Below are 22,976 nucleotides of genomic sequence, written 5' to 3' on the forward strand. Positions count from 1 at the left end.
GGGATTTGGTTAATCAATAGCTGGAATTATTGTAAAAAAAAATCATGAAAAAATTAAATTATTCTAGGTATTTACTTTTTCCTAAAATCAAATCTAACTAGAAATTTCGGTCAAGAAATTTTTCAGACCTACACGTTTACTACAATCAGATGAGATTGTTTTGCAATGATCTAGTCATGTCTAGCCTACAATTATTTATTTCTTATATCTTTTCTCTAAGATAATGTAGTTGTCTATGAATATGCTTCTTTAAAACATTAATAAATCAATACGTAAACAAAACAAAAAAGTCGCTAACATATAAAAAAATTATTCAAAAATTAAAAAACCAAAAAAATGGCAAGTAACATCACAATTTACAAAAGAAGAGAATTTTAGGAACATCAAAAATCAATATGGTGAAACAAAATAAGTGAATTGGTGAACAACTTTAAAATCGCAAAACCAAGTAATAAAACAAGAAGATAAATCAAGTAGCACCAAAATGGCGAATAACAATAAAATCATTACATAGTCGGTCATATAGATATTATCTTTTTATAATTTTAAAATAAGTTCCAACTCATCTCAAAAGTTTACGGTTCGGTTCAGTGAACCTTTAGATCAAACGGACCATTTGAACTGTAAAACGGACTAAATAAGTGAATGATGGATTGGTTAGATTTGGTTTGCGGTTTTGATCAAATTTAGTTTTGCCCTAAATGTAGAAGTACTAGTAAAGTTAATAGTGTTGAGTCAAGCTCCAAATCTCACCTCGATGGAGGTGAGTTCGATCACCTCGTTGCTTACTCTTTGGCTTGCACGTTTGAGAACAAAGTTGTGAGTGCAAGGAAGTATGGAAGCTTGTGTTTTGGGTCACTTAATAAAGTGATTAATGATGATGATTTGATATGCCTTGATAAAGGCAAGATTCAAGGAATGAAGTGCTTGACCAGCCGAGCAAGGTGGAACCAGTCGAGCTTGGCACGCTTGATCGAGTGACGTGCAGCTCACAAATAGAATGTATTATGTTTTGCATTCGGTTTTTTGTGGGCTTTTGTGGGTTTGTCCTAAGGCTTCTAAATATGTCATTGGACTATATAAAGGGGTTTTAGGAGTTTATTAGGGTTAAAAGAGAGAGCCTAATACTTAGAGTTAACTAGGATTTTAGCCAAGAGAGTTCACTCCACTTGTATTAGGGCTTTTGAGAGAGATTGACAACAAAGGTTCAATCTTTGCTTTGAAAGGTTGTTCTTGAAGCTTTTAAGGTGAGTCATTAATGTATTGTTGAATATATTAATGATAAGATACTTTTTTCAAGGGGAGGTATCCTTAGATACCTCATATATCTTGTGTTCTGTGTCTTCCGTTGTGCTTTATTTTTGATGTCTTCTTTGTACTTGTTTTTGTATTTGTTTTTTCATGATTATCATAGCCCATTGACAACAATTGGCAATAGGTAGTTGCTTCAATTTGGATGATATAGGGTTACTTCATCCTCCTCCACTGTCAGTGAGATTGGTCCTTGAAAATATGACAAAAAAGAAATTAAAAAATGTTTTATTAGTGAGCTATTTTAGGTGGGGTCACATTCTTTAGAAGGACAATAGGTTTTAATGTAGGATGATAAATAAATTGTAGGTTTTAGAAATAGTAATTGGACAAACTCATTAAGACGGACCTGAATAGGATACTTGTCAATTGTGATTGAAGACACCCTTAGCAAAAGCATGAATAAGCTGTAGCACCTTTTCCCTAGCCACTCAATAATCACTTCCAAGTTCCATGTTGTTGCTGTTGGTGACAAAATTGGTGCTTGTAGTTGTAGCAGTAACTGCAATATCAATATGATGTGGATTGACAAAAACTTTTCTCCTTCCTTTTCTTTACTTGTTCTTGTTGATTAACAGAGTAATGTCAACTTAAATCGTAACCGACACCGAATCAAAATAGTTATAAGCTACTGAAGTTATAAAAAATAGTTTCAATGAATTTTGCCAAAGTTAACAGCTCAATTTTGAATCTGAGTTCAGGTTGGCTAATTGTTGGTTTTGGGATCGCAACATATTTCAATGGATCTGGCTATCTAATACCCTAAAACGTTCGTCAATATGAGTATAAATCAATTTAAATAGTAAACTGAAACATATTTTAAACTTTGAGTTATATAAACATTGATTATATTATTTAATATCGCGCAAATTTTAAAATTATTACCAACTCGTTAAAATATATTATATTTTTTTTATGTTTAATGTTGTATATTATTTTATACTTTCAGATACATTATTTTTCTTGACAAACACCCTCACGGTTATAGCCCTTCGATGTTGTGGTATTGAGGTTGAAAATCCGCGTTTGAAACCCTAAGGTTTTGGACATGAGTGCTGGTATGTTTGGTACTAAGGACACAAACGTATCCAGGTTTGACTTCTTACAGATGCAGTAGAATGTAGCAATGATACTATGCTATTGCTAGGGGCTTCCTAAACCACACCACTATAATTTCCATATTAGAAAATGGTTCTCCCCATAACTTTAAATTCTCGTTCACATTTATTCTCCCGTTTACTATCATCCATACAATTTATTTTTTCCCTATTTTTACAAGAAACCAATCGTCACCTTAATAAATGTAGCAAATTTACAAACACAAAAGAGTATATATTAACTTGATCGGTACAAAGACCAGTTTCCTCTGGTTGATAACAAGAACTAAGAGTAAGGCTTCCTTAGAATGAAAATAAGCAGGAACATGTTATATTAAAAAGGGTGCATCGTGCACGATGAATGGTGCTTGGTGGGTACATCTATATTTGAGAATGCTTACACACCAAAGTCGAGAAGATGAACTCCTTTTGGTCTTCAACAGCAACAGCAGAAGCGTTTTCCAATTGCACACAACTAAACATTGAATGGAGCTTTTGTTGCTCGCTCGCAATTAAAACGCCTTAAGAAAAGCTATCTCACAATCGAACAAGGACTTTGCCAAGTTGCTATATCGGTGATAAGATTGCGAAACTGATCTATGAGATGCTTCAGGTGTTTATTCTTATTTGCAAGATCCTATGGTAGCATAAGCAGAAGAAAATAAAGCAATTACTTCGCATTTAAGTAGTCGATAGTTCAAACCAAATAACTTATCACACTATACTCATAAACAAATCTCATCCATCGGTCAAGTAGTAGCACTTAACTAATGGCATGGAGCAATTTGGGGTATCTAAACACTATTTTATCCTGTCAAGTCCATTATCAAACTTCTTCAATTGATCATGAGTGTAGTGAAGATGGCTTGATAACAAAATTAATATTTTAAAGCAAGAATAACAGTGTTTAAGATTTGACATTACCATTCTCAAATTAGAAGCTTGCTCCTGTAACTTCCCGATTTCGGCTTCATCTTCCTGTGATGTGGAACCACTCACATCTTCCTGATCATAAAAAACAGCAATCACAAAAGTCATTTGTCCACAGACATAGCATCATTGCTTGCACACTAAATAAGACGAGGCATGTTAAGAAGGAAACATTTCCACCATCGACAGATACATTCTTGAACCAAAAAGAAAATATTGAATCTAGTTTCCAGGAAAGCTAATTTTCTTTCAACCAGAACTCAGGTCTCATATGTCAGGAGACACTTAGGACCTACATTAAGTCTAACTTATCAAATTCTGTAACTCTATTAAACACATTTCATTCAGAAAATACAATGTTGAAAAGCACAAGTATTAAGTTGTGAAGAGCTAAACAAACACTCTTAAGATATATTCCTGCAATTGGAAAGAGCTTACCTTTTGGTACTGAGGCATTGCATTGAGAACAGCACGAAGAGAAGCTACAGACGACTTAAAACGAAGACGTGCTTGGTCAAGGGCACCACCACCCATATCGAAGTGGTGGGCTGAATCTGATGAAAGATCACCATTTGAACCTTCACTGTGCCCATTAGAAGTGATGGCATTTGCAGTACTACCATCAGGAATAATGCCAGACGAGGTAGTCGTGGACCACAAGGATGGATTGCACAGTTCATCATTCATTGCAGCTAGGATCTTAAACGCCGCATCAACTGTCTCTTCTAGACGCTTCTGACCCTCTGCTGCAAGCTCCTTAGTTGATTTTAGGCTTTCAATTGCCATTCCGCTGTCGTCCATTACTGTTCGTGTTTTCAGAGATGAAATCAAGTCTCGGAGACTTGGATGTTCATCAAAACAAAAAATTATGGCCTGAACAAGCAGTAGATGTTCAATTAATCTATATAAATTCTTTTATCAAGATTCATAACAATTAAACCAAAAACATCTGCATAAAACTGTGAAATACTCGGCTTCTACAATGGAAACCTGCAAGACACTCAACTCACGCCCATTAAATTCTCACCCATTCACATAGCTCACTAGTTCTTCGCAATACTTTTTTTACCTAAAAATGAATTTTTTTTAAAAAAACTAAAAGATTAACTATAAGTTCAGAACAAGTAAGCAAGAGATAACTAACATTTACATTCTTCACATTATCTGGCATGAGAAAAATAGTGAATAAGCAAAAGTGACTCATTCTGAGGTTACCTCTGCTCTCAAACTAGTATCTAAAACAAGGTAAAAAAACAAGTCTCCTAAGTCCAAATATACGCAAACTTGTAAACATGCCCCCCGCCCCCTGCCCCCTGGTCCCCTGTTTTGATTGGCTTCTCAAAACACAATCTTTTTTTATTAGTTTATAGTAACTACAGGGGAAAATATGGAATTATAGGCGAGCCTTATACCACTCAAAAGTGTGCTGGTTCACTAGTTCCCCTAATGGCCCCATAGAAAATCCTTCTAAATAGGACAAATAGTGCCCCGGCTCACTCATGATAATCAATGAGTTTGGTAAACTTTAGATAAACGCTGAAGATATGAGTTTAGACATGTACAACTACACCCATCTCTCAAAAAGCTCCTAAAACAACTCCAATTGAACTACACTAACTAAATTGTTTAGCTCTGATCGTTATCACTAAACCTGACCATCAAAAGTTTTGAATTAATTTGGAATCTCTGATGACTGATCCTTCGCTCAGATATTTGAAAATAAGACTTCTAACTTTCAGAATATGAATTTTTTATGTCACAGAAACTCACAAATAATATTAGCACAAAACAAAACCCTTCCTAAAATCAGCATTACAATGCTCCTAATTGTACCATTCTACTCCAAAAAGCATAGGACTGGTACATATAACTCAAATTACCAACTATAGTCAAAGTATGACTCTTAATAATTAGAATTTTTTTAAAAAAACAAAAACTTTCTAGGTAGCTAGAACTGGTACATATAAAGGGTAAACATGTTAGGAAAAATGAAGTATAGTTAAGTTAGCATAATCATCTGCAGAAACCAGCACTGGTATGAGTATCGCCATCTCTGACTTTGTTCCCTGCATCAGTTAATGACTAGTCAATTAAGTCTTGTCCTTCCGGAACAAGCAATGAGTCGTTACTCGATGTGCATCAAGTCAGTGCATTTTTAGCTACTGAAGACGCGTTGATTCCCTCGCTGAAAATAATTCATTCTGAAAGATGCAGCAGGTCATACCCTGCTAAGCACCGAGTCGGGGCCATCTGCCTCCTCGCACACTTTCGGCTCGTCAACTTCCTTCCATTCATCCAATCACTCCAATAATCGATAATCAACATGGCCATCATCTCTCTTAAACAGTTGCACGTGCAGTAAGAGCTTGCTCCATCACTAATGAGAATAAATCTTCCTCTATTCCATGAACCCATTTCAGAGAGTTTCATAAATGTTTTAGCACACCTTTCCACAGTAGAATACATATTTTAACACTATGAGCAGAAATTAGAAAGGAGACAGGAAGCTAGAAGGAGGGGAAAAGTCATATGGATGGGAATAACTAGGATATAAAAATTTTTGAATGGATCCATTTTCCACTTTGAATAGCAATTCGGTTATATGCTAAGAGGAAACAAAATAGCAAAAACTTACTTTCCATGTTTACTAAATAAGATCTTCTTCATATAGATAATTATAGAACTTGGAAGCAACTTAAAAGCATCATGTCTTGTGATTTTTGGTAGATCACAAACAATTACATATTCTTGCATCCACCTGTTGCTCTTGAGCCGGCAGTACCAATTCTATAATCCAATTTCTCCATATTTTGTCCCAAGTATTAAGGATAGTAGATTCAAAAGTAGCGCACAAGCTATGAGCCTCATTTCTCCAAATTCTTACCTGATGAAAATATATAAACATACTAGTACAAGTGTAACAGGCTCAAATTTCTTAATCTTAATCTTCCGATTAATTATTCCGAAATTTTTTTTTTTTCGGATTCCTAATCCTTTGGTTATCTAATTCAAATCACCTTTAATTTCTAAACCTTATTTCGATTTTGTAATTACTTTTAAATATTAAACTTAAATATATATATATATATATATATATATATATATATATATATATATATATATATATATATATATATTCTTAAATTTCTTTATAAGCACTAAAATATTATTTTATTATTTTATACTACAAAAATTAATATTATATTTACGGTTTTTTTAAAACGTTACGTTTCAATTTCGTTTCCTTAAACTAATTTTACTGCTTATCATTTTAACCTTACAACTTTGATTTAATTATTTTATACCTAAAATTAACTATATTTTTCTTATTAACTTTAAGTATAGTTTTAACCAAAATTTTCTATGTAAACTATAATATTTTCATAATCATCAACTTTTGAAAAGTCAAGTATTATCTTTTGGAGCTTGGATATCATTTTCTTTTGGGTAATTGAAGATCTACTTCTTTGAAGCTTGGAGCCTTGAAGACTTTCTCTTTTGGAGCTTATTTCTTTAAGTTCTTATTTTCCTATTATTATTCTCTTACTTGGTTTAGCACCACCTTTGGAGGAAAATGATACACATTTTCTTAACTCTCTCGTTATGTGATATTTATTTATGGTTACTCGATAATATAAAAGCATGATCAACATGATTTTATGTTAGTCGATAATATAAAAGCATGATCAACATGATTTTATGTTAGTCATTTAAACTTTACATGGTAATATTAAAGTCATATCCATTTTAGTGATATTTTCGTCAAAACAATAATACTTTTGGGACACTTGAAAAAAAAAGTCATAAATATGGAAAATTTTGATTAATATGATAATATAGATATATATGAATTTTAATAGTTAAATAAACTTATGTCTTTAAAATGATTCCATATCATCTTGGTGTTCTGATAAATTTTTTTTTATTTTGGACTCAAGTAATTATAAAAAATTATTAATCGGTTTATCGGTAAAATAGTCAAACAAATTTGTTAAAATGCGTTGTTTTTCTTGAAAACTCATTTCATATAGATTTTGGACCCTTAATAACATGTCAGATTATTTATTTTTTATAGTTATGATAGATCCGTTTTACTATTTTACTGGTTATTTGATAAAATACATTATTAAGTACTTAGAAATATTACCCTTGACTTTTATGATTATTTATGACATAATAATGACTTAGTTTAGCCTCAGCAATCTTAGTATAGCTACGAAAATTTGTTATTTAATTAATATTAATTTATTAGATACTAGTAATTTGTTTCTATTAAAATGATAGAATTGTCAAAATTTTGACTAGTTGACTAGTGGAAGTTTGACTTATAAGAATGTAAACTAATTCGGTTTAGAGTCTTGTTTGATATTACATGATATTGATTGTATGACTCTGATAGTAAGTTAACGTCGAACCATGGACCGGCATGTAAAATCCCGGCGTCCGTGTTAGCCAAAATGCGGTGTCAAACAGGGGGTCCGAGAAAAACCCATCCTATGAAGTCTCGAGCATAACAGTATTGAGAGGAGTGACGACTTCCACCACGGTTAGGGTTTAGGACTACGATCCTCACCTAGCCAGACCCTTACATATATCAGTTGTCATTATTGTTGTGATCTTGTGACCTCACCTATGATGGTAAAGTTTTGAGGCTTAATTGAATTTGATTAAATAAGCATTAAGGTTACCAAGTATTTTAGTAGTAGTAATGAACTTCTGCAAGTATTGAGAATGCAACTTAGTGGCTTAGTAAAGGTCAATAATGAGTAATAACCTTCTATATTGTGCTTGATGATTATTTTGTAAGCATGATTTAACAATCGCATCATAAGCTTGTTGAGAAAATTGTACTCGACTTTATCGCTGACCGATTTAATCGGCTGTTTTCCGTATTATGGATGATAGTATTTTGCAGGAAAATTTAGCTCAGGTTTCGATCCAGGCCGCAACTTTAATTATTCTATCGAGGACTTAGCTGTATTGATTTTACTTGATGACTATATTGTACTTATATTTTTTTTATCATATTTAAGCAAACCTTATTTTATATTTTCTCAGCTGTAAGATTTTTTTTTTAAACTTATGTTTTGAACAGTTTTAGTTTAAATGGTTTTTAGCAGTTCGGCGTTTTGCACTTCCGCATTATTTATCTTAAGTATAATTATTAATGTTAATTATGTATCGAGAGTGCCGCTCCAGCTACAACAAGCACCTAGTCAGCCTGTCTAATCATGAAAATACCATTGACCAAAAAGCTTCGCTAGCTCAGTATTAGCAGCACACTATTAATCCCTTCAATATTCTTCAACTCCTCATCTACGTTTCCTTAGACCCTTTAGGCACAATGCGCACCGAGGCGCAAAAGGTACTTTTTTCCGAGAAGGCACATGCTTTTTGTTTGCAAGGCGCACAATTTGCTAAAGAGCTCCAAATCATACAAAATGGACCCCTTCCTCTATCCCACCTTCTCTACAAATCCTTATATTTAAATTGCATTCCCTTACTGCAACGCAATTAATTAACGCTCACTTAGGTGGGATTTATGGGGTTAGATGTATGTAACATTACTGTTGTTGGTAATAACAAAGACATTGTTTCTGATTGACCTTTAGTAGCAAACATCATCAGAAACTTCACATAAACAAGCAGTGCACAAGATTTAATGAACCTTTTTAATATAGCCCATTATAATCCAAACCAAAAAACTATAAATCTTTGGCCCTATGGAAATACAACACAGTAACAATGTCGGCAGCGTAACCTAAAAGATTAGGGCTTTTGGCCCCATCGAAATTAGGGGAATCAAATCTTTTTATCTAAACCAAACTTTGTTTTAAAAAGTTTCCTCGCTTTTCGTCTTATGCCTCGAGCTCAACCTCGGTTGAAAACGCCTCAGCTAGGTGAGGCAAAGGCCACTACGAGAGGCGTGCGACTTGAGCACCTCGATGCACTTCACGCCTTGGGCGCTCAATACGCCTCCTTATTGGGTTGGGTAATTAATTTATGCTAGTTAAAAAAAGAAATAAAACTGAAATCCAAATTTTACTTGAATATGAAGTACCTTGCTTCTTTAAGAAAAACAAAAGGCATGCAAAGAAGAGAATAATTGTGGGAATTCTTCTTATATTCATTATAATATTTTTGTGCTAAAATGGTGTTTATTGTAAGGATAATGAATGTTTTCAAACTTATTGATACTAAAATATGAATATAATATTGTTTGAAGTATTATATATGTTTTAAGATTGATTTTTAAGCTTCAACGAAAAAGTGTGCCTCACCTACACAAAGCTCATGCATAGAGTAAAAATGCGCGAACGGTCGCGATCGCGATAACGAGTAGTGATGCGGTAATGGGAGTGATGAGGTTATCGTAGTGTCTAAATATCGGTCAAAACATAAGATATCCGTTGATACGACCTAAAATGCGATTTCTTTTACACCTTTACAGCGCGGGAAATATCGGTTTGTTTATTTTGAAAAACTTTAGAACGTGGCCGATGCGATACGATGCAGCCTTGTTTTTATGGTTAAGGATTTAGTTTGATATGGCGCTTTTAAAAGTTTGAGCTCTTAATAGGATTGAATGAGTTGAGACTTATGGATGAGATATGACCTATGAGATATGGGATTTGGGATAACATGGGACATGGGACATGGGATATGTGATATCGATTTAGTTGTTTAGGGCAAGGCTTTACACTAACAACATTAAGGGTGTCATTACATGAACTAAAACGAAATGGCGTGGAAAATTATTGTGAATAAAGGTTATTCGGCCCTCATACTATAAAACCATCTTTTACTCCTCGTTCTTTCATGTTTTTCCAGTATGAAATGAATAAACATATACAAAAATTGAATTGATATATTAAATGGAGTATTATTGTATTGAATAAAAATGTAAAGTGAAAATGATAGGTTTGAACATAGGTAAAAAAAAATGTTTTAGTATAAAAACTCGATGATTAATTGAATTTAGGGAAAGGTACCGCCTCCAAGGTTATATGTTGTTTCTTTCTCTGTCTCACTAACTTGCCCTCCCATTTTGTTTCTTTTCATTTATTATGCCTTGATTATTCTTGATCTATCAAATATTTATAAGGCATATGTCTAACAGATAAATGATTGAAAAGTTTATCTATACTTGTTTTCTTAGTTTTAAAAAGCGCAAGGCACAAAAAGTCCTTAGAGCCCAGGCGCAATGCGCAGGGCGAAGACATTAGCTCATAGAGTAAAAACAAGGTTGTAAGGTCTATCTATGATATCCCCGCTGCTCAACGTAAGATCATAGACAAACGTGTCATAGCAGAGCCATCCAAGACGAGCCATAAAAAATGAAAACAAACAGTACACATCAGTAACTAAGAACGTGTTCTCTATATAGCCAACAATCAATATCAACATAACAAGCACAAGATAAGGGAGACATTTCAAATTGTAAGTATCAACTCCAGTTACTTCTCATTTCAATGTAGTTCTCAATGACTTCACCATCTTTCTTTTCTTCTTTGATTTCTTGTATTCTCTTATGCGACAAGAGGCCACCATATTGGGATTTAAAAGACCCACATGGCAACACTTCAGCCAAGGGCGGTGACGAACATTCCAGTACCCAACGAAAAAGTATGATCATACTCCTATACAGTGACCATATACAAATGATCTATGCCTCCGGGAACTAAACCAACAACACTACCAATCCAGTGGAGTTACGATAAACAACCAACTTGATATCTCATTCATAAGGTACTCATTCCATCACAGTAAACCAATTTTACTATTCCATCAATAAGGAACTCAATCCCATTCATAAAACATAAATCACAACTTATCAATAACGGAATCATTTGCATTCCATCTCATATAGTCCAACATTCCACTCTTGCGACATCAAAACTCATTCTCTACTATTTCTACATACTAATGCACATTTGAACTAACAACTTAATAATGTTTAATAGCAAATCATAGTCAAAATAGCTCATATAATATTATTACTCAATGAAAACATATTCAAGATACTAGAAAGGATTAGTTACTGCGTGCACATACCTGCAACTGCAAGACAACAAGTAACAACAATCACTTTGAAAGAGGTTTTTACGCCCCTCTTATGAACTGGGCACCTATACACATTAAAAGTAAGACTAGTAAGTCTACTTGACTTCATATAAGAGCTACTTGCTCTAAGAAGTACCCCACCACTATCCTTACAAGTCACAACTTATATGAATATGCACTCTAACCATACACACAAAATAAGGTATGTTCAAAGGGAAAAAATTCAATTCATACACTTTTGCAATAAAACAAGACTATATGGACTTATATAATGTAATGTATTACAAATGATTTCACTGATTCAACTTATGATTAGAATGATTTTTAATTAAATTTATTACATTCCTCAAAGCTTGAAGTGATAAAGAATAAGAACAAAGCAATTACTACCTTACACAACTCATAACACTAATTTTTCTGAGAATTGGCCGCATTACACAACTTGGGACAACAATTGAATACTAATCACAATAATCAAACATCAACAATGTACTCACAATTAACAACGACGACAATTAATCACCGTTAGCGACATATAACACAATAATCTTTGTTAGTTAGTTTTTATTACACCAAACCAACAATAATAACCATATTCATCACCATTAGCATAATAAATTAACATTTAGCTACTATCAAAAGTGATCAACAACCCTAACTATTTTTAACCATCAATACCATCATTACTAATTAAAACCAACACTTATCAAAAGTTTTTATCAAGTTGTCCTAATACCACAATATCACCAAAGACATAAGAATAGTACATACTACTTTTATTTTCATCTCTAATACAAACCCTAACTTGTTTTATATTCAAATCACAATTCTAATACTTACCCATTCACAAAAATGGGGAAAAGAAAGAGAAGAGGCGCGCGACTGATTGCTTGCTCGGTCTGGAGGTTGGTGGTGCGGTCTGGCGACTGTGGCGAAGGGAGGTCGCGGCTGGATGGTGCAGTTGACTTGTTGCGATAGTCTGTTAGCTGTGGTGACTGAATTTTTGTGAGAGATAGGGTTAAGGAAGGAGAGAGTAGAGGGAGACAGGGAAGGTGAAAAACGTGAGAAGTATACGTGCAGCTAGTTTTGTGAGTCAGAAGTAATTTTTATATTAAAACTCTAACCTCACTTTAATTCGGTATATCTTCTTACCAGGCCCAACAAAAATAATCCTGTACCTAACTTTATTTTAATAATAATAATAATAATAAGTGACCACTTAAATAAATTTATATAATTATTATCAAATGTATACATATAAAGTATACTTCAATTATTCGATAATTAATATATTGAAAATTATTTTTCTAAATTATATAAAATATATTATTAGCATCATAAATTACGAGATTTTACATTACTAATTTGAAATAATCTAAAACAAGTACTTTTAATTCTTTCCCTTACTTGAACAAATTCTTCATCACTTAGACTCTTCAACAACATCTTCATCATTCAAGAACTCATTTTGATGTAAAAGAACCTCAGAAATCTGCATCTAGAATATCATCATCAACCAACTCATCATCCTCACTACTTTATTCTAACTTTATAGATCTACAATGTTCTTTGGCTTCGTTGTTATGATCAGTTTGAGCGGGTAACTCTCATTTATGCCTAGAGCCCTAGACCTACAAGTACAGGCTGGGTTGTTTTTGATGAGGGAAGAGGAAGGTTTATCAGTGGGTAGTTCAGCAGTTTGTAGTTCAACAATTAGTTCATTTAATAACCAGGAATCAATGGTGGTTTCTAGATGAAAAGGCCAATCTGGATTTTGTGTTGTTTGTTTTTTTACCGGAAATTCCACTTTGTAGTTGTAATGCCCCGAATTTTCTCTATGGTATAATTTCCATTTTATTCTTCTTTCTAGTTACTTTTCTTTAAGTCTAGTCTTTAATTTAAAATAATTTATTATGATATTATTTGTGATTTATTATAACTATCACTTTTATGCTTTATAATATAATTTAAAATGTGCGTAAGTTATTATTATTATTTTTTTTTTTTGAGAAATAAGAATAATTATATTACACCAAAACAAAATCCGAGTACAAATACAAAGAAACAAGATGATGCCAAACCATCATGAGCACTATAGAGAGCCAGCTTCTAGGAAGGGTTCCCATTCAAGGCTTAATCATTTGTAGCATCATTCCAAAAACAAGATTACAAAGTAAGGAGCCAAATTATTTGCCTATCATTCTCCTTGCACAATTGAATTAGCCTATTTCTCACACTCCACTTGATCTGATTGATGATGTGTGTTGTAGTTGATGTATCTTTTTTTCTCCAAATAACGTCATTTCGTAATTTCCAAACACCATAAACTGTCGTTGCAATTGCAACTAGTAAGGCTCGCTTCTTCATTCTGTTCCCCCTAATGTTTCCGCACTTGTGGAGGATGGAATGCAATGAATGGGACGTTGAGTCATATCCTATCCACTGCATAATTTTGTTGCAAAATCATCACACTGCATGGGCATTGAAAGAAAAGATGATCGTGTGTTTCAATATCGTTATTGCAAAGAACACAAGTTGCGTCCTGTACCAAATTAAAATTCAGAAGTCTGTCTCTTGTATACAACCTGCTTCTCATAGTTAAACAGGTGATGAATCTATGCTTATTTACTGAATATCTGCACCAGACGTTTCTGCTCCAGTTGACGTTGTTCTCAGGTGGCATCAGCAGTCTGTATACCCCTTTAATGTTGTACTGCGCGCTGGTCTGCTGCAGGACAATAGCATGTATTTCATCTCTTAACTTGCACATCCCTTTCCACATCCAGCTTGTAGTGATGGGAGGATTATGATCCTCCAATTTTTGGTCTTTAATGTAAACCGCATGAACCCACTTGACCCATAAATTGTCCTTCTTATGGCTTATGGCCCAAATTTGTTTTCTAATGGCTGCTTTGTTCAAAAGCCTCATGTTCCTAATCCGCAGCCCGCCCCTCTTTTGTTGTTGTTGTTGTTGTTGTTGAGTTAATATATTATTTTAATTAAATTTATGTATTACTATTATATGTCCTAGGTTATTTATTTTGGACTAACTTGTGGTAACAAGTTTTAAATTAGGAGGACTAAATATTTTTTTTTAGTACATTATATCATGATAGGCTTGTAAAATTAGTGTTTAATTAGGTTAATTGATTCTAATTCATGCTTAATTATTTGGTACATTCTAGAATGGAATGAATGCATGAACATCCTTCAAATCTTTTCATTTTCTTTTCCTCAAGTTGATTGAACTCCCTAATGCTCATAATTTTTAGCCATTATGAGAAGTCTTTTGGAATGGTTTTTCCCCTCCTATAAATACTAGCCTATTGTTATGTAATTTTTCATTCATTCATAAACTAACTCATAAAGTAGCTCATAAACTTTCTTTCTCTCATTCTTTTCTCTCAAAAAAAAAAACATAACAAAATACTTGCTTTATTTTTCTTCAAGTGCCAAAATATTATCATATTTTTGGGCTACTTTTGATGTCTTATTTTGAATTATTCAAGCTTACTTCAAGGAATTTATTTTGCAAATTATTTGGGAGATTTTCTTGGAGTTTTCTTTAATCTTCTAAAGATTATTACTTTCCTCCATTATCTAGGTAACTAGATTTTTCCTCACTTAGTTTCTTAATTAAACATAGAAGTCTTGTTAGAATTAATTTAAAATTTAAATTGATTAATTCGGTTTTATATTGTAAATTATGCTTTAATTATTTTCATGCATATATTATTGTTATTTTAATTTTCTATGATGTTTTATAACATAGATTTAATTTAGGATTGGTTAAAACTAAATTTCGTGACTTGAATAATGTTATTTTAAATTATTATGAAAATTTGGAAAATCTGCACTTTTTATCAATGGTAATTTGGCTGTAATGTATTGATTTTAATTTATTTCTACATTATTTTAACACTAAAATATGTTATAATCAGTAGGTAATAGTGTAAACTAATTTTGGTTAATTCGGGCCAATTAATCTAATTAAAATGGAATTTCTAGTAATTATTCAACTATTGCGATTAGTTGACAGTTTATTTCCAGAATTTATTTTATTATTAGTTAGCCACGTAAATTATTTAAATTTGAGTCTGAAATTAAGTTTTATCATTAATTTAAGTCTAATAATTATTTTAGTAAATTTATTTAATATAATTGGTCTAGTTGCATTTTGGTTAATTAAATTAACTAATTTATGAGTAAAGTGTTAAGCGAATTAGCTAAAAGGTTAAAATCTAATTTCATGTGATCTAATTCAGTATCTATTTAGTTGGTAAGTAGACCTGGGAAAACGGTCGGTCGGTCGGGTTTTGGGTCGGATCAATTTCGGTCGGGTCATTTTCGGGTCGGGTCAGTTTCGGATCAGGTCAGTTTCAGGTCGGATCACTCTGGGTTTCGGGTAGGTTCGGATTGACCCAACGGGTTACCATAAAACATTAGAATATCCAATCGACTAATTCAACATAAAAAAAAAAATCATTAAAATGTCTAAAAAAAATCATTAAAGAAATTACATGTACGATTTTCAAAAAATAGTTGGTATATCAGGTTCATTTAAGTGCAAGAAAAATAGGCGAATTAATACTTAATTTTGAAAGACTTGTAAGATACGCGCTTTATAAAAGTTATTTTGTTTATTATAATTGTAACGTTAGATAAAAATGACGTTAAAATTATCTTCACAATTTTCATGTTGGAAAGATATACAACTAACTAAGTACTTATTTCGTCTTATAAGATACGCGTTTTATAATTTAGGGTAGCGACATTCGTTTTTTGAAAAGCTCATTCAAACGTGCGAAACGTTTGTATAAATTATATTGATTTTCTTACTGAAATGTAGAAGAATTAAAAACTCATTTGACTGATTTAACAAGATACATGTATTCAATTAAGATGATTATAACGTCCTGTTTTTAAAGAAAAATAATTACGATGGCTAAAAAGACGTTAAATACGTGTATTTTGAGATCTATTGATGAGTTTTAGGGTTCAAGTGATATACTCAATATGTTGAGATACTTTGAAAACTAAGATTTTATTTGAAATGAATTCTAACATTGAAATTACTCTAAAAATTGATATTAAATCTGTCAAAACGGGTCGGTTTTCGGTCGGGTCATTTTCGGTCGGGTAACTATCGGGTCGGTCATGTTTCGGATTAAGTCGCTTTCGGGTCGGTCGGGTTCGGGTTTTGTCGGGTCGGGTCCCGGGTTCATTTTCGGGTCGGATCAAATTTTCCCAGGTCTATTGGTAAGTATTTAATGTTTAATTTAATGAATTTGGGCTTAATTTTACAAAATTATTACGTAATAATGGCTTAAACTAGTTAATTTGAATTTTGTGAATTAATTAAGGTTAAGAGGAATTAAAATCTGATTTAATTTATTAATTCATTAATTTTTGGTTATGTACCTAATTGCTTGGTTATGTGTTAATTTCATGTACTACTTATTTATTTTAATTAAATAGTTTATGACTATTTGTTGTTAAAGTCATGTAAATGGAGAACTTGACTTTGGCATACTTGACCATGACCATTGACTTTTGTTGACTATTATAATGGTTATGTGATTTTATTGTGATGGTTTATAAAACTATTTTGTTGCTTGTCGACAAGTTTATACTTAAGAATAAAATAACATTGTCTGTAGTATATTCTTGCCAAGAGTTGTTGTAAGGTGTATTCTTGAGTAAGTTCGAATTATCCTTATTCCAACCTCAGACATTACAACTTAAACTGTATGATTTTGATCTTGATTGGTTTTGAACCACTCCCTAGGAGTTTTGGTATTCCGAAAATGGTCATTGTGGCTTTTGGGTTCTTAAGGATAAATCCATAGTTGTTCCTTATGAACATTGGTTTTGTTCTTATTTTGAAATCATTGGGTAAGTCCATAGTGGTTCCTTCGATTGGACAGCACATTTATAGTAGATTAGTTTTAGATTTAGTTGTCGTTCTCGTTATGCTGGATCTTCGGAAAACGAGAGAGATTGGTCATTCTTAGACAGGGTTATATCATTGTGGTTGACCCGAGGTTCGCCTTGACTTTATCTAGGCTTAATTGGCCGCGAATTTGTTCACTACGTCTGTTCCAAGTACGACTTGAAAATATTGTTAACTTGGTTTTTGTTAAATTGTTTTGGAAAAGTTATCCTTGGTTTTAATTGATTTGGTTATCCTACTTTAGTATTAATTGAATTGATCAACATTATTTGACTCTATCGGTTTGGCTTGTATGGTTGGACCGTTGTTAATTGATTTGAATTTTAATTAAGCCTCGCATTAGTCTTTGTTTAAATTTGAACCTTGATGTTAAGGACAGTCTAATTACTGGCCACTAAGTGGTAATTCGTTGTTTAGTTGTTGCAGGTGATGATGGAATTCACTCGGAGCGACTGGGGAATAAGATTAAGAGAGTGTAGGGTTACCTAGAACATTAAGTTGAAGTTTAGATGTTTTATTTTTTTATTTATGGGAGTGTTTTACTCCCTGGATTATTATGTAATGACTTTTTGATTTAGTTTATTCGAAGTTATAATTTTTTTTTTCTCCGAAAGTTTAGTGACCCAACTTAGTGTATTGTTTCCGCCAATACACCCTATATTAAGACAGGTCATTACAGTAGTCCCCTTCTTATAGTCAATTATTGGGTTCTGGTTTGACTCATACTGTAGTTGTGTCACTTTCTGTGTGTGACACTAAGGTTTGCACTAAAGGGCTTCCTAATGTAGAAAGAGGGGATACGAAAATGTTAGCCAAAACATACACATCGACACATCTATGCAGAATAGCAGTTTGATCTAGTAGAAATGCATCATCTTCTCCTACAACTTTTCTTAATCCCCATCTCATTAACAATCTAGGAACCAGATAATATAACCCCCTCAAAATTTTTACTGTTAATGCATTTTTCAATCAAATTCATTACATGGCTCAAGAATACATCAACAGGAACAACAACAAATGTTCTACCCATCTCCCCAACATAACCAATTCGTTTTTTTCTTCTACAAAATTACCCCTTTATCGGTAATGAAAAGTAACATTATTATCCATATTCTACAAAGTAAACAGAACATGCAAAATAAGAATATAATTGGATATAAATGGAAGCAAAACAAACACAAAAATAGTAGATTAACTTACCTTCCTACGCATTAAATTCTTCAATTCTGTGCTTTACACTGAATCACCTCAATGAAAATATAAAGATTAAATAGAAAGGGGAGTGGAGTAGGTGCAAATGTGCAATAATTGAGAGTAAAGGCTTGATAAAGATGGATGTTGAATCTCATTAATGGTGCGAAAGTCTTTTACAGGTAAGAATTAATATTTGGTGAAGAAGGAGACTGGTTTTGAAGTTTAACTGGCTAAAGGTAAAATAAACCTCTAGAAGTCAATGTGGTATAAAGTTGAAACCTTTAAAAAATAAATTAAAGTTCGAACTTTTGAAAGTAAAGAAGTAAAAGTTCGTATCGTTTAAATTAAATTTTCCTATAATTTAACAGCTAGTCTCTTGAGAGACTATCTCTTTAAGAGACGTATTTCAGACCCACCTTATTAAAGATTAATGTCTACTTATTATATTTTTAATGTCTACTTACATTATCTTTAATGCTTACTTACCATATTTTAATGTCTACTTTCAATATCTTAAATGTCTACTTACATCATTCTTAATACCTACTTACAATATTTTTTAAAATATTTAATTGGCCTACCCAAGATGGTCTCCCAAATAAACCGTCCCTCACAAGAATTTGTGATAATTTAATTACTTATTTTTTAAATTTTAAGACTTATTACATATTAGTTATAATTTTTAAATAGTACTCCCTTTGCTTCCTAAAGAAGTTTCTATTTGTCATTTTGAGTGTTCTATTTGTTGTTTTTATTATGAATCTTTCCATTTATATTACAAAGTTTTGGACAAAAATAACCTTATTAATCCTTATTTTAATATTCTAATAATGTTTATGGTCCCTATATATATTTCACTTATTTTATTTTAATATTTTTATATTTTTTAGGTTCCGCACTTGATTTTTTTCCACTAATTTTATAAAAATATTTTTTTATTATTTGTGGTGCCTTTATTTATTTCACTAATTTTCTTTTAATATATTTTATTATTTATGTTCTCCACTTTTAATCCATTAAATTTATTATTCAATAAATTAATATATTTACTATCTAACAAATGACATGAATATTCCTTTTAGAATCTTTTATTTTGTGAAATGTATGAGCTCATCTTTTTAGTCAACACTCTCTTTCAAGACTACCAGAAAATGCCAGCAAGCAGAGATTGAGAGATAGAAAAATGGCGGAAAGAGCAAGAGCTGCAAGAAAATCTCACACTTCAACTGCTGATCTTCTCACCTGGACTGTAACTCCTCCTCCTTCTCCTTCTCCTCCCTCTGCCTCTCGTTCTCACCAGGTTTCAATTTTCCTTTTTTAATTAAAACATTTAATCTTAATAATCTTTTGCGCTTTTAGGGTTTTAATGTTGAACTCATGATTAATTTTTTGATCGATTCTGTGTGGTTTGATTCTATTTTCAGTCATCGGATGCTGTGAGCAAGCTCTTGTTTGGGGGTCAAATCACTGAAGAGGATGAAGCTGAAAGTTTTGCTAAGAGGTTTTTGATCTCCTTCTCTTTTTCTTGATTTATAGAATTTAAGTTTCTTTCTACAGATTTATGGATTTTATTTGCTAGAAGCACATTTTATTGTTTTATAGAATTTTAGTTTCTTTCTATAGTTTTATGGATTTTATTTACTAGAAGTACATTTTATTGTTTTATTTCTGTTATATTAACAATACGGAGCAAAAAAAAAAAAGCAAAAAGATATGTGACAATGGGGTCCTTGTTTCTCGATAATGTAAACAAAAAGATCTGATCAAGTATGAACATGCAACATGATGTTGATTTGTCATGCATTCGGAAATATTATACGAGTCAACTAGTCGTGAACAATAATTATATATTTTATTATATTTATACTAAGTCATTTGATTCATTTACAATTTGATTTGATTAATTGATGTTCTTAGTTTTCCTTCCTAAGATTGAACTGTCTAAAATGCATGAAATGAGCTAACCAAGCTTTAAGAATGTGTGTATTTTATATGTGAGGTTGATGGTGAAGGAATATGTCCATAGACATTTCCCACAATTACTAAATATATAAATATATAAGATATTTGTGAAGATAATAAAGTTAATTATTATTAGTAATTATATTTACTTGTTAGAGAATAAATATAATTGGTGGGTCAATAATAATTGGACCACAACTAATATAATTAATCCTATAAGGTCTTACAAAAGAATCAATTAAACGATAGATGACTCAGACCCATTTGAAGTATGGGTTTGTGATCCAATTAGGTTAACAAAAGAATCAGATTCTTTTGACATAGGTTACTAGTATTATATAAGGATATAATATTTGTAATAGGAAAGGAGAGATGATGGGTGTGAGCATTCAAAATATTTATTTTTAGACTCTCCCTCTCCATCATTCTCTCTATATTGAAAAACCAGTAAAAGCAAGAGAAAAAGCTCTTCCGTTCTAGCAGACGTTGATATTCAATTGATTCTGGTAGACTGAATAGAGGAGCAACGTTTGAGGCTCTCTAGATTATCTCACCGCGCTAATTTTGTGGATTTCAAGCTACAAAGGTAGTATAATCTAATCCTTTTATATGATTCATGTGTTTGATTATGTTTATGATCTTGACATAGATGTTCGGGAATTGTTTCCTGAAATTCCGCTTTTTAGCATCTATGGAACCCAACAGTGGTATCAGTTTAGTCTAATTCATAATATTCATATGATCATGATTTGTCTGGGTCAGTTAAACAACTCGTTTTTTTTTGGTTCATATATTTGCATGAAAATTCGAAATTTTGTGTTAATTGTCTTGGGGCTTTGATTATTTAAGATTTCAATTAAAAATAAAAAAATAAAAAAAACCCACACAATGAATTGTGTTTTTCGTTTAGGATTTAAAGTGTTTTGGATCGAAAATGCTTAAACCCTAATTTTTCCCCAATTTAATTTTAATTGTTAAAACACAAAATTTGTTCAATTGGATTGAAATTTAAATGCGAAAAACTTGTATTTACTGAAATTTGAAGCAATTCATGCACAAAGATTGAATATCAATTAGAATTCATCAAAAAAAAAAAACAAAAACCGGAGGTGAATGCGCATGCCACGGGCTGAGTATGGTGGCTATGGTGGCCGGATGGAGGCGCGGCAGAGCTTGAATAAAGGCGGGCTGGTGGCGTAGAGCAGAAGCCGCCCCTGTTTTGCCTGAAATAAAAGAACATGTGGGCGGCTACTGGGTTCTTTTCTTTCCGGGCTGCTGAGTTCTTTCTTCCGGGCTGCTGGATAATGGTGATCAGTTACATTTAATATTTTTTTTTGGAATAATTCAATATGTGCAAAATAACAATTAATTTTTTTTTGAGTCTTAATTGAATTTAAATAGTGTTTTTCTTCCTTAAAATAGTCTTACTTAAATTAGTTAAGTTTGACTAAACATAAAGGATATTTTATATGCTAATTGTTATGACTATTTAGTTTGAAATATTGCATAGTTAATGCGTTTATAATATTTGATATTATTTTTGACATGTTATGACTACATACGATCTGCGAATCATTTGTTTTGAATGCTATTAAATACGATCTGCGCATCGTTAATTTTGTATTTTTTTTAATTTCATTCAAATTATGTGATCACATATGAAAGGAGTTTCAAGGAAGGTGATCCATGGAGAATCATGGAAGCTTCATGAAGATTAGTATATTTCCTTTTATAGGGACCATACTAGATCATCTTTTATTCATGCTTTTATTAGCTTTGAGCATTTATTTAATTTTGATCTTTGCTTGCATAAGTTTATGTATTGGTTAAATATGCTATGTGTTCACTTAATATTAACCATGTATAAACTTGAATCCCCATAAATAATATTGAGTTTAATTGTTTTTCCAAACAACACCTATAAGCCTTTGATAATGAGTAATACATTCTGCCAAAGCGAGGTATTGCTCATAATTCTTGGGATATGGGGTAAATTTTTTTTGAAAATTTATAGGTTCGTGTTTGGTTTCACTCAACAAAATCATCAAAAAAAAAATTTTTGGGTTTTGAAACTAAGAGATAGGATTGAACAAAGGATTATTAATCTATCTACCAAGAGTTATAATTAGTTATAATTGGTAAAACGTTTACTTACCTTAACTACTATAGTTAAAGGCAGGGCCAAAGTCCGTTTGACTGTAGTGGGAGAGGATCTTAGTTATTATTTATTCAAAAGGGGATTTTAAATTTTGAATAAATTATTAAACTTGTTTAATTACTGCTTATTGATAGATTATTAATTTTGCTTTATTACATTGTTGTAGAAATCATGTATGGTTCGACTAACAACAACAACACTCCTGCTTTTAATTTACGCTGTCTTGGAAAAAGACAAATTGAATGCAAACAACTTCCTTGAAGGGGAAATGGCTGTGAGAATTGTTCTCAGAGCTGAAGGAAGG

At 32.1% G+C, this 22,976-nt stretch overlaps 1 protein-coding gene across 3 annotated transcripts; it reads right to left on the reverse strand.

Annotated features, from left to right (window-relative positions):
* Positions 1 to 2,166: 2,166 nt before the first annotated feature.
* On the reverse strand, positions 2,167 to 13,170 carry LOC130807839 (mediator of RNA polymerase II transcription subunit 30). 3 transcript variants are annotated; one of them, XM_057673194.1, is made up of 5 exons: positions 12,243 to 12,646; positions 11,394 to 11,467; positions 3,777 to 4,179; positions 3,333 to 3,413; positions 2,173 to 3,045 (listed from the first exon to the last, which is right to left on the reverse strand). In XM_057673194.1, exons 3-5 carry the CDS (start codon positions 4,137 to 4,139, stop codon positions 2,941 to 2,943), a joined length of 549 nt encoding a protein of 182 aa, XP_057529177.1. In that variant the 5' UTR covers positions 4,140 to 4,179; positions 11,394 to 11,467; positions 12,243 to 12,646; the 3' UTR covers positions 2,173 to 2,940. The 3 variants fall into 3 exon arrangements, with proteins under 3 accessions (XP_057529176.1, XP_057529177.1, XP_057529178.1); XM_057673195.1 differs by having other exon boundaries at positions 2,178 to 3,045; positions 3,777 to 4,211; positions 12,243 to 12,591; XM_057673193.1 differs by lacking the exons at positions 11,394 to 11,467; positions 12,243 to 12,646 and adding an exon at positions 12,810 to 13,170 and having other exon boundaries at positions 2,167 to 3,045; positions 3,777 to 4,211.
* Positions 13,171 to 22,976: the final 9,806 nt, after the last annotated feature.

This window comes from Amaranthus tricolor, chromosome 3 (genome assembly GCF_026212465.1).
Source record: "Amaranthus tricolor cultivar Red isolate AtriRed21 chromosome 3, ASM2621246v1, whole genome shotgun sequence".
Taxonomy (NCBI): domain Eukaryota; kingdom Viridiplantae; phylum Streptophyta; class Magnoliopsida; order Caryophyllales; family Amaranthaceae; genus Amaranthus; species Amaranthus tricolor.

What these genes read in the sequence shown, in the direction of transcription:
- LOC130807839 (XM_057673193.1), bottom strand. Translation starts at nt 12,857, where the DNA reads ATGATGAAGATGTTGTTGAAGAGTCTAAGTGATGAAGAATTTGTTCAA. An exon ending in GTGATGAAGAATTTGTTCAA is followed by an intron (nt 4,212 to 12,809) that starts GTAAGGGAAAGA and finishes CTGCTTGTTCAG; the next exon opens with GCCATAATTTTTTGTTTTGA. An exon ending in CAATGCCTCAGTACCAAAAG is followed by an intron (nt 3,414 to 3,776) that starts GTAAGCTCTTTC and finishes TTTTATGATCAG; the next exon opens with GAAGATGTGAGTGGTTCCAC.